The sequence below is a fragment of the Pan paniscus genome, chromosome 6 (genome assembly GCF_029289425.2).
Source record: "Pan paniscus chromosome 6, NHGRI_mPanPan1-v2.0_pri, whole genome shotgun sequence".
NCBI lineage: Eukaryota > Metazoa > Chordata > Mammalia > Primates > Hominidae > Pan > Pan paniscus.
Window position 1 is genome coordinate 61814355 of NC_073255.2, and position 16558 is coordinate 61830912.

General features: G+C 37.8%; 1 protein-coding gene across 2 annotated transcripts; it reads right to left on the bottom strand.

The window, feature by feature from the left end:
• Nucleotides 1–3415: 3415 nt before the first annotated feature.
• Nucleotides 3416–15185, bottom strand: LOC100975640 (zinc finger protein 479). 2 transcript variants are annotated; one of them, XM_034950975.1, is made up of 5 exons: nucleotides 14877–15185; nucleotides 9187–9313; nucleotides 8614–8709; nucleotides 3915–4799; nucleotides 3676–3677 (listed from the first exon to the last, which is right to left on the bottom strand). In XM_034950975.1, coding segments are annotated over exons 1-5 (1149 nt in total). In that variant the 5' UTR covers nucleotides 14916–15185. The 2 variants fall into 2 exon arrangements, with proteins under 2 accessions (XP_054971961.1, XP_034806866.1); XM_055115986.1 differs by having other exon boundaries at nucleotides 3416–4799.
• Between the last annotated feature and the right edge of the window lie 1373 nt (nucleotides 15186–16558).

Below are 16558 nucleotides of genomic sequence, written 5' to 3' on the forward strand. Positions count from 1 at the left end.
GTTCTTCTGAAAATGCATACAAACTCACACACAAACACACTCACTTGCTACATAACTTTCATATATATATATATATATATATATATATATATAATTTTTTTTTAATGGTGTCTCACTCTGTCATCCTGGCTGGAGTGCAGGTCTTCCACCTTGGCTCACTGCAACCTCTGCCTGTCTGCCACCTTGGCTCACTGCAACCTCTGCCTCCTGGGACCAAGCGATTCTCCTGCCCCAGCCTCCCTAGTCGCTGGGAATACAGGCACGTACCACCACACCCAGCTAATTTTTTGTATTTTTAGTAGAGATGGGGTTTCATCATGTTGGCCAGGCTGGTCTTGAACTCCTGACCTCAAATTATCTGCCCCACTCAGCCTCCCAAAGTGCTGAGATTACAGGCATGAGCCACAGTGCCTGGCTGATATATCTTTAGAGTAATATATTTATATATATGTCTCTGTAAATCAAAACAAAATGTCTGTTTTTGTTTGTCAGCAGAGAGGCCACATGTACAAAAAATATACAAAACAATTTTAAAAAATATTTAATCAAGACTCAGAAATGTATATTAATTATACTCATGCAATTTTTATGACCATAAAATGACCCTATGGTTAGTAATAATTCAATTGCACATATTAAAATAAAACTGTATAATGAGATTGTAATACAAAGGATAAATACGTGCTCGAGTTGAGGAATACCTCATATACGCTGCTGTGATAATTAACTAATGTATGCCTGTGTTAAAATATCTCATATATGCCATAAGTGTGTATGCACACTATCCACCCACAAAAATTTTTTAAAAATCTAAATAGGGTAAAAAAGAATACAAATTTGATCTATGAGAAAAAAATTATTCTACTTATTTGCAGTTTAAACCACTGGCAGGACAGGCATGGTGACCCACGCCTGTAACCCCACCAATTTGGGGCACTGAGGCGGGTGGACCACCTGAGATCAGGAGTTAAAGACCAGCCTGTCCAACATGGTGAAACCCCATCTCTACTAAAAATACAAAAGTAGCCAGGCGTGGTGGAATGTGCATGTAATCCCTGCTACTCGGCAGACTGAAGGCAGGAGAATCGCTTGGACCCAGGAGGTAAAGTTTGCAGTGAGCCGACATCATGCCACTGCACTCCAGCCTAAGCAACAGAGCAAGACTCCATTTCAAAACAAACAAACAAACAAACAAACAAACAAACAACACTGGCAAAAAAGATTACTAGAGATGTCATTCCGCTACATTAACAAATAGTACATTGTTACCATCTTTTACTTAGAACCTTAAGTAAAATGGGACCCATTAAATTTGATGACAAATTAACACTTCATTCAAAGCACAATAGTTTTAACACATTAAACACAACTTTGTTTAATGAAAAAATCAAGTTGACACATAATCTTTAAAAAATTTTTAAATTTATTGCATTTTATTACATAAACGTACAATTGATAAAAAACAATCTCTGCTATCTCTGATGAAACAACTGATCAAATACTTTCACAAACAATGGGAAGAGACAACATGACGGAATCTGAGACTTGAGTTACATTATTATTTGCTTTTCAGAAACTATTTTTTTTATAGAAGAAAGAAGCATACCTCGAAGGTAATTAGAAATCTCCAAAAAATCTACTTCTTTAACATGTATATGGTGTTAGCTTTGGATCTCTTTTACACTCAACCCTCTGATTTCGTGTAATGTATGAAGTTTCAGTGCCTTCATTCTTTCTACTGTGACTCCTCAGATGTTTATATAGACTTAATTTTTGATTTAATATGTTTTCCCCATTTACTGGTTTTGCAAAAATATTTAGTACAAACTGGTGTTTTCTAAGCTGTAGGTTTTGAACAAATGTTTTTCACATTCATTACGTTTAGACTTTCTCTCCAATATAAATTCTCTAATGTTCAACAAAGTTTGAGCATCTTCTTCAGATCTTCAAATTTTTCCTTTAATATAAAATGTGTACAATAAAATCTGTAATGGAAGTAAAGGTACAGCAATCCTCTTTAAGTTTGTATGTTTGTCTTCAGAATAACTGGTCTTTACTTTAAAGGCCTATATTTTCCAAAAGGTCTTTTTACAGTAATCACATTTATAATTTTTTTTTTGAGACAGAGTCTTGCTCTGTCACCCAGGCTGTAGTGTAGTGGCTCTATCTCAGCTCACTGCAACCTCTGCCTCCCTGGTTCAAGCAATTCTCCTACCTTGGCCTGCCGAGTAGCTGGGATTACAGGTGCACGCCACCACACCCGGCTAGTTTTTCTATTTTTAGTAGAGATGGAGTTTCACCATGTTGGACAGGCTGGTCTTGAACTCCTGACCTCAAGATCCACCGACCTTGGCCTCCCAAAGTGCTGGAATTATAGGCATGAGCCAACACACCTGACCTATAATCCCTTTATTAAGTATAAACTTTCTGATATTGAGTAAGATGTGACCTGATATTAATGGCTTTTCACATTCTTTGTGTTTGTACAATTTTTCTCTAGCATAAATGCTTTCCTGTACCATAAGGTGTGAGAATTTGTTAAAAGTTTTGCCACATTCTTCATATTTGTAGGAGTTTTCTTCAGTATAAATTATCTTACTTACCATAACGTGTGACTACCATTTAAAGGCCTTGCCACATTTAACACATTTCTAGAGTTTCTCACCAGTATGATTTCTCTTTTTTAGAAAAGTTTGAGGTGTGCTTAAATGCTCTGTCACATTTTTATGTATGCAGAGTTTCTCTCCAGTATAAAATTTTTTAGTGAGTAAGCATGGAGAACCAGTTAAAGGGTTTGCCACATTTTTTTTCTACAATTGCAGGGTTTCTCTCCAATATCAATTATCTTACATTTATTCAGGTTTGAGGACTTTTTAAAGACATTATCATATTCCTTATTGTGGGGTTTCTCTTCAGTATTAATTCTCTTATGTATAATAAGGGTTCAAGACTAGTTAACAGCTTTACCACATTCTTTGCTTTTGTAGAGTTTCTCTCTAGAATGAATGATCAGACATTATGTAAGGCCTGAGATGTGCTTAAAGGTTTTGTCACTTTTTTATGTTTCTTGGGTCTCTCTAAGTTCTCTTAGGCTTTGGGAGGCTGACAAAGGTGGATCACCTGAGGTCAGGAGTTCAAGACCAGCCTGGCCAACATGGTGAAACTCTATCTCTACTAAAAATACAAAAATCAGCCAGTGTGGTGGCACACGCCTATAATCCCAGCTACTCAGGAGGCTGAGGCAGGAGAATCGCTTGAACCTGGAAGGCAGAGGTTACAGTGAGCTGAGATCATGCCACTGCACTCCAGCCTGGGTGACACAGGGAGACTCCAACTCAAAAAAATTTTTTAAAAATAAATTCTCTTAGGTTCATTAAGGTTTGAGGGTTGGTTAAAGGCTTTGTTACATTTTTTTACATTTATAAAATTTTTGTCCAATATGAATTCTCTTACGTTCAATTAAGGTTTGGAACTGGTTAAATGCTTGGGCACATTCTCCACACTTGTAGTGTTTTTTTCCAGTATGAATTATTTTATGTATTATAAGGCCTGAGGGTGGACTTTGCCACATTATTCACATTTGTAGGGTTTCTCTCCAGTGTGAATTATCTTATGTTTAGCAAGACTTGAATGCCACTTAAAAGCGTGGTCACATTCTTCACATTTGTAGGGTTTCTCTCCAGTATGAATTCTTTTATGTTGCATAAGGTTTGAGGAGCAGTTAAAGGCTTTGCCACATTCTTCACATGTGTAGGGTCTCTCTCCAGTATGAATTCTCTTGTGGTCAGTGAGGGTTGAGGATAAGCTGAAGGATTTGCCACATTCTTCACATTTGTAGGGTCTCTCTCCAGTATGAATTCTCTTGTGGATAGTAAGTGCTGAGGAGCGCCTAAAGTCTTGGCCACATTCTTCACATGTGTAGGGTCTCTCTCCAGTATGAATTCTCTTGTGGTCAGTGAGGGTTGAGGATAAGCTAAAGGCTTTGCCACATTCTTCACATTTGTAGGGTCTCTCTCCAGTATGAATTCTCTTGTGGTCAGTGAGGGTTGACGATAAGCTAAAGGATTTGCCACATTCTTCACATTTGTAGGGTCTCTCTCCAGTATGAACTCTCTTGTGGTTAGTAAGTGCTGAGGAGCGCCTAAAATCTTGGCCACATTCTTCACATGTGTAGGGTTTCTCTCCAGTATGAATTCTCTTGTGGTCAGTGAGGGTTGAGGATACGCTAAAGGCTTTGCCGCATTCTTCACATTTGTAGGGTCTCTCTCCAGTATGAGTTCTCTTATGTCTAGTAAGGTTTGCGGACCAGCTAAAGGCTTTGCCACATTCCTCACATCTATATGGTTTCTCTCCAGTATGAATTATTTTATGTGTAGTATGGTTTGAGGAGCAGTTAAAGGATTTGCCACATTCTTTGCATTTGTAGGACTTCTCCCTAGTATGAATTACCTGATGTTGATTTAGGTGTGAAAGCATGCAAAATGATTTGCCATAGTTTTTACATTTGAAATGTTTCTTTCCAGTATATCTTGTTTTATGTCTATTGGAATTTGAAAATTTACCAAAGACTTTGACATATTTATGAGTCTGAAATATTTTGTTTTGGGTAGTTGACAAACATTGGTTAACTTCATTATAACCTCCTTTGTGCACCTCACATTCACCCACACTTTTACAGCATTTTTTAAATTGTAATTTCTCATGTCCACATTTTCCATATGTTCTTGGCATTACTTTTTGGAGTGAATCTTTGATGCCCTGCTCTGGCTGAAGGTCTTGGGTGAAATGGGAATGCATAACTGAAAGACATAAAAAGCACAAGTTACTCCACTTTCTGGACTCATATAAATATATTCTACATGTGAAATATATAAAATTATACAAGGTACATTAGCAAAATGCCATTTCAAAATACCACAGGCCATAATTCCTTCACAGATGTATAAATGTAACAAAATCATAGTGATCAAAATACCTTTGTTGGAAATTTATAAATAAAGTAAGTGTGTGCACCATGTGAGCACAATGTCCAGAGCCATATAGAGAGAAAAGAAAAGTCTGCTACATTTACCCAACACAGCCCTTCCTCATGCCCAGTAGAAGAACATGGTGCCTTTAATAACAGCTTTAAGTCTTCTGAGCTCAAAAGTGAATGTTACAACCACAGAAAGACTGCAGTATGATGGGCAGATGATAGGTGTAGAACGTAGTTACTGACCACTAAGAAGAAATATGAAGAAGTCTTTTAATTGAAAAATAAATACAAATTGCAGACAAAACACATCCTGAGAACATGTTTGTGAGAATCCCAGAATCTCTACCAAAGACAATTGGTGTCATGCTATGACAGGAAGGAGCTGCATTATAAAGATCATGAAAGGTAGTTTTATGTTAGTGTCTAAATCTCAAACAAAGATTACAATGTATATAAAACATGAGGACAACATGGTCCAATCAAAAAAATCAAAAATTTTGAAAAAGGAACTATAAAAATAAAGATGTATATCTTGATTTTTAAAATTTAAGATAATCCATATTATGCTCAATGAGAAAAATGGAAAATCAGACACCTAAATAAAATAAGAAAAATAAGAATACCAACAAAACTTGCAATAATAAAAATAAACAATGTGGAGGTAAAAAAGAACTGAAAAAATTTAAAAGTAAGAAAAAAGTATGTAAAAAATGAAGAAGCTAAACAAACAAACTAGGATATACACAAAAAGATCTGCAACACAAATTTAAGCAAAGTTTCAAAAGTCAAAAACCAGAAGATAATCTTGGGAGCTGCAAGATAAAAGTGAGGTATTATTTATAAGCATAGTCCTCTGAGACAACCAGTGAATTTGTAAACAGAAACCTTGCAGGTCAGAAAAGAACTGTGTAAAATGGTCAAAGGCTGAAAAAAATTTTCATGGTGAGAATAATAAAACCAGAAAAAATGTACTACAACATAAAGAAAAATAAAACTCTTCCAGAATGAATAAATTCTGGAAAAGCATATAATCATTGTATGTGCCCTAAATAAAATGCTGAAAAGAGGTCTTTCCACTTAAAATAACATGATGAAAAATATATGTAATCATATGAAAATACATAACTTTCTGAAAAACATATGCATATACAAAAAGTAAAATTCTGTGGCATTATTGTGATGGTGCAGAAAATACTTTTAGTTATTCTTTAAAATTTGAAAAATATAAGCATAAAAATAATCATAAAACACAAAAAGATATAATTAGCAACATCAATAAGAAGTATAGGGTAGATATAATGAGGACAAATTTTTCTATGCAACCGAAGTCATTTTTTACCAGTTTAAAATATACTGTTGTAACATTTAAGATGTTTTACAGAATCTCCAATATAGCACAAAGAAAAAATCTTTATAGACACACAAAAGCAAATGAGTCAATTACTAGCATGAGACAAAGATTGATATTATATAATGGTAAAATGAGTCCATTTACTAGGAATCTATAATTATTATGTCTATCTATATGTACATGCATACATAACATCAGGGCTTCAAAATATATAAAGCAAATATTGACAGAAATGAAGAAAGAAAGAAAATAGCAACACAAAATTATAAACATTAAGACCTCCTTTTCAATAATAAATAAAAAATTTAAATAAAAATCAATTAAAAAAACTGAAAACCTGAAGAATATTATATTGTGTATGAATTTATTTTGCATTGCTATAGAAAATAACCTCAGACTGGGTAACTTATAAAGTAAAAGATTTTTTTGATTCACAGTTCAGTAGACTGTAGAAGAAGTATATGCCAGCATCTGCTTCTGGTGAGGATATGAGGAAGCTTATAATTATAGTGGAAGGCAAAGAAGAACCAAACATGTCACATAATGAAAGATGATGCGAGTGTGAGGTGGAGGAGCCAGGTTCCTTTAAGCAACCAGCTCTCATGTGAATTAATAGAGTGAGAACTCTGTGATTACCAAGGGGATTGTGCCAAGTCATTTATGAGGGATTTGTCTCCATGATGCAAACAGCTCTCATTAGGCCCCACATCCAACACTGGAGATTACATTTCAACATGAGATTTGGAGGGCATCTACACCATATCACAAACCAAATAGGCTAAACAGACATGTACAGAACTCTCCAGTCAAAAGTAAGTGGATACACAATATTCTTATTTGCACCTGGCGCATTCTGTTAGAACACATAAGTCTTGGTAAATTTCAAAAGATCAGCCAGGTTCAGCGGCTCACAGGTGTAATCCCAGCAGTTTGGGAGGCCAAGGTGGAAGAATCACTTGGGGCAAGAAGTTTGATACTAGCCTTGGGAACACAATGAGACTCCTAGAACTAGACAACAATAATTGAATTACTTGATTTAGAAATGGACAAATGAGCTGGGTGTGGTGGCTCACACACGTGATCCCAGAACTTTGGGAGGCTGAGGTGGGCAGATCACCTGAGGTCAGGAATTCGAGACCAGCCTGACCAACATGGCGAAACCCATCCCTACTATAAATACAAAATTAGCTGGGTGTGGTGGCACATCCCTGATCCCAGCTACTCAGGAGGCTGAGGCAGGAGAATCATTTGAATCCAGGAGGCAGAGGTTGCTGTGAGCTGAAATCACGCCATTGCTCTTGTTGCCTGGGAAACAAGAGCGAAACTCCGTCTCAAAAAAAAGAAAGAAAGAAATGGAAAAATGATTAAACTAAATTTTAATAAAAAAGATATACAAATGGGAAGAATCATTTGAAAGGTTGCACAAAATTAATAATTTATAGAAAAATGCAAAACATAATCACAATACAAAACAAAATTACCTTACATCAATTAGGATGGCCACTATAAATTTTTTTTAAAACACCAACTGTTGATGATGTAAAGAAATTGAAACCTATGTAAGTTGTTTTTTATGAGAAAAAAGACACAGCCATCATAAAAATATCATAAACGTTCTTTAAATAATTTAAAATGAAATTATTATATAATACAGCAATACCATTTATGAGTCTTTATCTAAAATATGCAACACAGTAAAATGAAAACATAAAAGATACCCTGCTTGCATATCCCCCCACAGCAAGTGGGGGGATAACCAAGCCTCTAAATAAATAAATACATATAAAAAATTTAAAAAATTTTTAAAAATTTTTAAAAACTTTAAAATATATTTCAAGGCTATAGTAATAAAAACAGAATGGCATGTGCAGAAAAATGGATGACCACCAATGAAAGAGAAACTACTATTCTCACACATTTTAGACATGATGCAAAAAACAAATTTTAATGGTTTAGAGTTTTTCAAAAATATGCAGATATTAGCGTGTCCCCAAAAGCAATGGCAAAGCGGTCAGTTTGCGCAGTCCCTGATAACCTTTAAAGAAAACTTTGGCTCACACTGCGAACTTGAAAAAAGATTATTGAAGCAAAAGTGGAATCCTTAGAGAATTTAACAGCATGAGGCAGGAGGTGTTCCTATGTGAGAGCAAAAGAAAAAAATGACTTGAGCTTCTCAGAAACTCTTTTCATCAAAGCACAGCTCCCCAGACCACATTTTAAGGACTGGCTGCCTCCTTGATTTGTGTACCTCTCATCTGTCTCATCTGCTTCATTCGCTCTCACCTACCTGGGTGTTTGGCTACCATCTTATTTCTCTTTATATTCTGGGACTCTTTATTTTGCTCCAGACAGGTGATCAAATCTGGCTTAGAGACAGCAATACCTGTTTTATTAAGAAAAAAAAGTAACATAGATCATGCTGAATTCTTTAATTACCAAATTAGTATTATGCTTAGAGGATATAATAGAAAATTCTAGAAAATTAATATTGATTCATAATAGAACTTTCTAAATATTCAGAAAATATTTTAAATTTGTAGGTCCTTAATTTCACTACTCAGTACTACTGAATCAAAAATTGGTGGCAGCAACTGAATTCTAATGTGTGGGCAACGATATTTTATGCCATGGCATTTTTGGAATTGCCACTAACCTAGAGCAAAAGATACATAAGCTTAGGAAAGGCAAAAGTTCTGGTCAAGATAAAACATCTTGAAGAATTTGTTCTACAGGAATGAATCCCAAGATTTCCTTAAAATTGGAGCTCTAAAATTCATTCATGCAAAGCAGAAATTACCAAAAACATCTTAGAAAAGAGAAAAGAAATACATTAGGAATTATGTATTGAAGTTATCCTCACCCAGGGAGACCAGGTTTCTGTAGTTCTCTAACATCACATCTCTATATAAATTCCGCTGAGCACAATCCAGGCATTGCCACTCCTCCAGAGAGAATTCTATAGCTATGTCTCTGAATGTCAACAGTCCCTGGAAAACAAACAAACAAACAAAACCACTCATGAACACACAAGCACTTACCACATGGCCATAGGCAGAGATTTTTATTTGACTCAAGTTAAAAAAGAGAGTAAAAAGAAGTGGTTCTCACTTATAAGAGTGACTAAAATTATTCAATAAGAAAATTTTTAACACTGAAGTATTCTCTAACTCTGAGAAAAGAGGATAGCATAAGATCCACAATACCACTGTAGATTTGATACTTTTCTGGATGATACATTATAAAATTAAGGGCATCAACATGGACATGTCTTTTTCTTTTCTGTTTTTCTTTTCTTTTTTTTTTTTGAGACCGAGTCTCACTCTGTTGCCCAGGCTGGAGTGCAGTGGTATGATCTTGGCTCAGTGCAACCTCCACCTCCCGGGTTCAATCAATTCTCCTGCCTCAGCCTCCTGAGTAGCTGGGACTACAGGCATGAGCCACCATGACTGGCTAATTTTTGTATTTTTAGTAGAGACGGGGTTTCTCCATGTGGACCTGGCAGGTCTTGCACTCCTCACCTCAGGTGATCCACCCACCTCAGCCTCCCAAAGTGCTGGGACGGCAGGCATGAGCCACTGCGCCTGGCTGGACATGTCTATTTTTGAGTGCTATATTTACATCATATAGAATAAGTTGTGTATATTTCTCAGATAGAACAGTCATGATGAGTTGGAAGATACCTCTCAAGTCTTAGTATGTGCAATAAACTAAAGATCTTGTGAGATTTTGTTTCAGGAGATTTCGGAGGAAGTCTGAATTTCTGAATTTTTAGCAAGCTCACCAATGTTTCTAGCCTAGTAAGAATATTTTGTCAAATATCCAATAAACGGCAGAGTCTGGGTTTTTCCCAGTTTCTCTCACCTGTAAATAAAGATAAGAGACTTCATTTTTAAAGACAAATATAAGCAAAAGTCATCTAAAAGGAAAGGACAGCTTCCAGATTAAATGTGATGGTTTATGCACTTCAGCTAGTAAATCTCCTAAGTGTCCTTAATAATTAAGAGAATAAGAATTAACTCTAGAGTGGAAAAAAATGTCATAGAGATCTTGAACCAAGTGAATAAAATTGTTATCAATTTTATTAGGGCACATTTTTATTATGTGCTGATGCACACACAACACAACATCACTGCTGTGGCATTTCTCTCCTCTCAGAAAAGTAAATTATAATCTACATTTAATTTTATAATATATATATATATATATATATTTTCTTTTTGAGACAGAGTCTCGCTGTGTCACCCAGGCTGGAGTTTAGTGGTGCCATCTCATCTCACTGCAACCTCAACTTCCTGAGTTCAAGCAATTCTCCTGCCTCAACCTCCCAAGTAGCTGGGATTACAGGTGCATGCACCATGCCTGGCTAATTTTTGTATTTTTTTTTTTAGTAGAGATGGTGTTCCACCATGTTGGTCAGGCTGGCCTTGAACTCCTGACCTCACGTAATCCACCTGCCTCGGCCTCCCAATGTGCTGGGATTACAAGCCAAAGCCATTGCACCTGGCCTAAATTTAATCATAAAGAAACATCAGTTTTATGCAAAGTTGAAGGTGCAGATAACTTCCCTGTTCTGTAATTTTTATTAGTAATTTTAAGTAGTCTTTCCTTAGCACCCTGGAAAGCAAGTATGTCCTAACAGTTTTTTCAGAACTTTCTGTGTAATAAATGCCACCCTGTTTAAATGAGCATTTTCTAAATGCTGTTCTGCATGGAACTAATAGAGCACACAGATGAAACCTCAATATAACATGTTTCATTTTTCACTAATATCCAAAGACAACGGTATTTCCCCAATAGAAATCTTGAGTATCCACACCTTCTAATGTTCAACAGCTACAATGGGAACATTTTAAATATCATAGGTCATAAATTTGTGGTAAGAATTCTGCATGATATACAAGAATCCAAGATGAAGAGAAATGTATAGAATGCTATGGCACATAGAAAACAAATATTTTTTTCAGAACCCCTTGACTATCATAAAAATCACAAAAAATAGTTGAAACAAACTCATTAGGGATCAACAGCACAAGTACAGAAGTAAAAATTTGCAAGTTCTGAACACAAGGCATTCCAAAAGGCAACAGTGGACACTGCGCTTGATCTAAGACATGCTCACCTGAGAAAAAGTGATTTGTTTCTTTTCCTCCTCTTTCTCTGAAATGTATTTTCAGATAAGATGCTCTGGACATATCAAACCTGCATCTTGAGAATATGACTTTAAAGCACAACCTATTCACCTGCTACCACCACACACACCCACGGGCAGAAAGACTGAGACTTGCAGAAAACATTCACCCATTTTTGTTGTTTATAACTGAAAAGATTTAAGAGCAATGAGAGAACAATGAGCTTCTCCACAACTATTAAAATATAAGTTTCTTTGTCCCTGCCCTCCCCTATCAGACACCAGCAATGTTCTTTACAGTAATGGGAGCATGAACCGCACTGACCTCTTCCTACCAAACTGAAACAGGGCAGGCAGTGCAGCCTTCCTTTGATGCAAAGGTTGAACTAAACTATCCTGAAAGTATCTTGAACCCCTCAAGTTTATAAATCACTTGGTAATCTTGGCCCCGCTCTATGCAACGTGATTCTGCAGGATCCAAAAGGGTCCAGGAATGGGCTTTTACAACAAGTCCCCTGTAAATGCTGATTGTGCTTTCGCAGACACATTATTAGCATTAGCAAGAGAAAGCAGGCACAGCAGAGTCCCTTACACACACCACATTTGTCACAATACTAATACTTCTGCTACAAATAAAAACAACCAATTTCCACCCTGAAATGCTATATTTTTGTTGGCTTTTTTAAGTTTACAGGGACAACAGAAGACAGCAATGTCTGAGTGAATCTGCCCCTGGGCAACCTGTACACATGTACTAATAAAATGTTTATTAAGCAGGTACTGTGTGCTCAGGAGCATGTCACAGAACACTGTGCTGGGAATAACACATTTTGTAATTTAATTTTCATAGCACCCTGGGAGTTGGTACTAAGTGCTGAATAATTTTTAGCGTTTGGATTAAGAGCACAGCATTTTTATTTCTTCTTATCTTTCTCATTAATTTTAAAAAGAAAATGTATAGAATAATTCAATACAAAAAAACATGTGAAAGGATGCAATTACATAAAAATGGTATAATCAGCTTCCAAATGGCTATTTTGGAAATAATGAAATTAAGGCAGAAATAAAAATTTTGAAACTAATTACAACCGAAATACAACATACCAGAATCTCAGGGTTAGAGCTAAGGCAGTGTTAAGAATAAAATGTGTATCACCAAACATCTACATCAAAAAGTTAGAAAGATCTCAATTTAAAAATCTAATGTTACAATTAAAAGAATTTCAAAAGTAAGAGCAAACCAACTTCAAAGCTCACAAAAGTCAAGAAATAACCAAAATCAGAGCTGAAATGAAGAAGTTTGAGACATAAATAACTATAAAAAGTTCAATGGGCCACACATGTGCTGTGGCTCGCTCCTGTAATCCCAGCACTTTGGGAGGCCAGGGCGGGAAGATCACGAATTCAGGAGATTGAGACCAGCCTAGCCAACATGGTGAAAGCCAATCTCTACTAAAAACACAAAAATTAGCTGGCTGTGGTGGCACATGCCTGTAATCCCAGCTACTCGGGAGGCTGAGGCAGGAGAATGGCTTGAAACTGGAAGGCAGAGGTTGTAGTGAGCTGAGACCGCACCGTTGCACTCCAGCCTGGGTGTAAGAGTGAAACTCTGTCTTAAAAAAAAAAAAATTCAAAGGAACCAGAAGTTGATTCTATGTAAACATAATAAGATAGATAAAACACTAGACTAATGGGAAAAAAAGAAATAATTCAAATAAAAACAATTAGAATAAAAAGTAAAAACAAAAACAAAAACAGATGCTTGTGAGGTTGTGGAGAAATTGAATGCTTATATGCTGCTGGTGAGAGTATAAATTTATTTAACCATTGAGAAAAGTAGCTTGCATTTTGACAAAAACCTGAAAACAGAATTACCATTCTCAATCCCGCAATTGGGAATATACCCAGTGAATGTAAGTTTTTCTACCATGAAGACACATGCACGCATATGTTTATTACAGCATGATTCACAATAGCAAAAACAAGAAATAATCCTGTATGTCTTCAATGGTAGACTGGATGAAGAAAACGTGGTATGTAAACACCACGAAATATGATGCACTAAAAGAAAGAACAACATCATGTCCTTTGCAGCAATGTCGATTGAACTGGAGACCGTTATTTTTAGAAAACTAGTGCTGGAACAGAAAATAAAAAACTGTATGTTGTCACTTATAAGTGGGAGCAAAATAATGAGAACACGTGGACACAAATAAGAGAACAACAGACACTGAGGGTAGAGGTCTGTTCAGGGTAGAGGATCAGAGGATGAAGAAAATCAGAAAACAAATCTGTTGGGTACTATGCTTCGTACCTGAGTGATAACATAATCTGTACACAAAAACTTCATGATGTGATTTTACCTATACAACAAACCTGCACATGTACCCCTGAACCTAAAATAAAAGGTAAAAAAAAAAATCAGCTGGGTGCGGTGGCTCACACCTGTAACCCCAGCCCATTGGGAGGCTGAGGCAGGCAGATCACCTGAGGCCAAAAGTTGGAGACCAACCTGGCCAACATGGTGAAATCCCGTCTCTACTAAAAATACAAAAATTAGTTGGGCCTGGTGGCACACACCTGTAATTCCAGCCACTCAGGAGGCTAAGGCAGGACAATTACTTGAACCTGGGAGGCAGAGGTTGTAATGAGGTGAGATCGCACCACTGCACTCCAGCCTGGAGGACAGAGCGAGACTCCCTCTCAAAAAAAAAAAAAAAAAAAAAAAAAAAGCATTTCTTGGAAATTACTATCTTGAAGAAAATATTCAGGCCTAGGCAACCACAGACTGCCAATTAATCTCTGATGACATAACCAAGAAATTTTCACCTGGATCTCACAAATAAGGAAACTACATAACTGTACCAAACCCATTATTGAATCTGGTTTGCTTCATCATGCCACTTATAACAGACTTTTCTTCAAGTCTCTCCCATGGATCACAACCCACAAACCATAGCTGGGCGCTCTATGATTCTTGAATCACACTTTGATCAGATTCTCATTTTTACAGTGACTCCCATACATCTCTAAAAGGAAAAATGAGGAACTAAGGACCCCAGGACCACAGCTCTTTCCACTCATGAATCTTGCACCCTGAGTCAGGATTCTCCCCTGATGACTTTCCTATCCCTGTACAATCTGGGTGAGATGAGGCGCGGGGAGTGCAGAGCAAACCAGAGAAGCATCCAGTCCAGGGTAAAGCCACTGCAGAGGAAAAAGACAGAAATCCCAGGGTCCCAGGCGCTGGCCCAGGCACCATCTTGCGGCTGGAGGGGACGAGAGCCGAGCTGTGCCAAAGAGGATTTGGGTCGTCAGGCTCTGGAACTGACTGCGAGAAAGTCTGGGACCTGCTACAGCCACTTTCTGCCGGTTCCAACCAGCCCCCACCCTTCTCTCACGACGACAAACCCGGCACTCACCATTTCTCGGCTTCCAGGGGGTCCTGGTCTTTTAGCCATAAATCTGCAGATACCTGCAGGACACAAAGACACATAGGCTTGGCCTCTAGGAGCAGAGGACACAGGGCAGTGAAGAGGAGAACTGCAGCTCTGGACGCAGAGAAACACAAAGGACCCGCAAAATTACGGAAGTAGCCTGTTCTTTCCAGCTGCAAGCCTGATTGGACAGTTTCTAGTCCACGGCTCCTGATTGGATAAGGTTTCAGGCCCCACCCTTCATGACCTGAGTGAGGGAATATTTGATCAGACACTGGGCTGAGCGAAGCAAAAATAACAGCCTAGGCTGCAGCCTTCACAGGCAGGGCTTCTTCCTCGATCTGAGCCAGGCCAACTTCAGAGGATATTTGCATTTAACCTTGTGTATAATGTCATATGCATTTATAAATGATACATAATATTTATTCATAAATTGAAATAATGAAAATTATTTTAAAATGTAGGATTTTATGACCTTCCTTGCTGCGGATCCTTTGCAGTGATATGGTGTGTCTTTCTGGCTCCACCCAAATCTAATCTCAAATTGTAATTCTCGTCCGTGTGCGGTGGCTCACACCTATAATACCAGCACTTTGGGAGGCCGAGGTGGGCAGGTCACTAGTTCAGGAGTTCGAGACAGGCCTGGCAAATATGGTGAAACCCCGTCTCCACTAAAAATACAAAAATTAGCCCGGCGTGGCAGCGTGCCTGTAGTCCCGGCTACTCGGGAGACTGAGGCAGGAGAATTGCTTGAACCCAGGGGGTGGAGGTTGCAGTGAGCCGAGATGGCGCCATTGCACTGCAGCCTGGGTGACAAAGAGAGACTTCCTCTGAAAGAAAAAAAAAATTGTAATTCCCATTTGTCAGGGCAGGGACCGGGCAGGAGGTGATTGGATCATTGGTGTGGATTATCCTCATGCTGTTCTGGTGGTAGTAAGGGAGCTCTCAAGACACCTGACGGTTTAAAAATGTGGCACGTCCTCCCCGGTTCTCTCTCTTTTTCCACCATGTAAGATGTGCCTTGCTTTCCCTTCACCTTCTGTCATGGTCATGAATTTAAGTTTCCCAAGGATTCTGCAGCCATGTAGGACTATGATTCAATTTACTTAAAAAGAAATTACACAGTTTGAGGTATTTGTTTGTAGCAGTGTGAAAATGGACTAATACATGCGGGCAGCCTGAGATTTCAGAAGGGAGGCAATCCTCTGCAGTAAAATATGAGCCACATGTAAATTTTGAATTTTCTAGTAGCCAAATGTTAAAAAGTAAAAAGAAAAAGGTGTAGCCGGGCGCAGTGGCTCACGCCTGTAATCCCAGCACTTTGAGAGGCTGAGGTGGTGAACCATCTGAAGTCAGGAGTTCGAGACCAGCCTGGCTTACATGATGAAACCCCTGCTCTACCAAAAGTAGAAAAATTAGCTGCTCTACCAAAATTAGCTGGTGACAGGCATCTGCAATCCCAGCTACTAGGGAGGCTGAGACAGGAGAATTGCTTGAACCCAAGAGGCAGAGGTTGCAGTGAGCCGAGATCACACCACAGCACCCCAGCCTGGCAACAGAGCGACTCTGTCTCAAAATAAAAAAGAAAGAACAGGTGGAAAAACAGTTGGAATTGATTGCAACAACTTAATCAGCCCAATATATCCAAATTATTATTATTTTAATAT

Bases quoted from the DNA above. Each gene is read 5' to 3' on its own strand.
- LOC100975640 (XM_055115986.1), bottom strand. From the start codon at position 14,915: ATGGCTAAAAGACCAGGACCCCCTGGAAGCCGAGAAATG. The intron at 9,314-14,876 runs GTGAGTGCCGGG...TTTGTTTTCCAG, and splicing joins CCCCTGGAAGCCGAGAAATG to GGACTGTTGACATTCAGAGA. The intron at 4,800-8,613 runs GTAGGTGAGAGC...TATGTCTTTCAG, and splicing joins GATGGTAGCCAAACACCCAG to TTATGCATTCCCATTTCACC.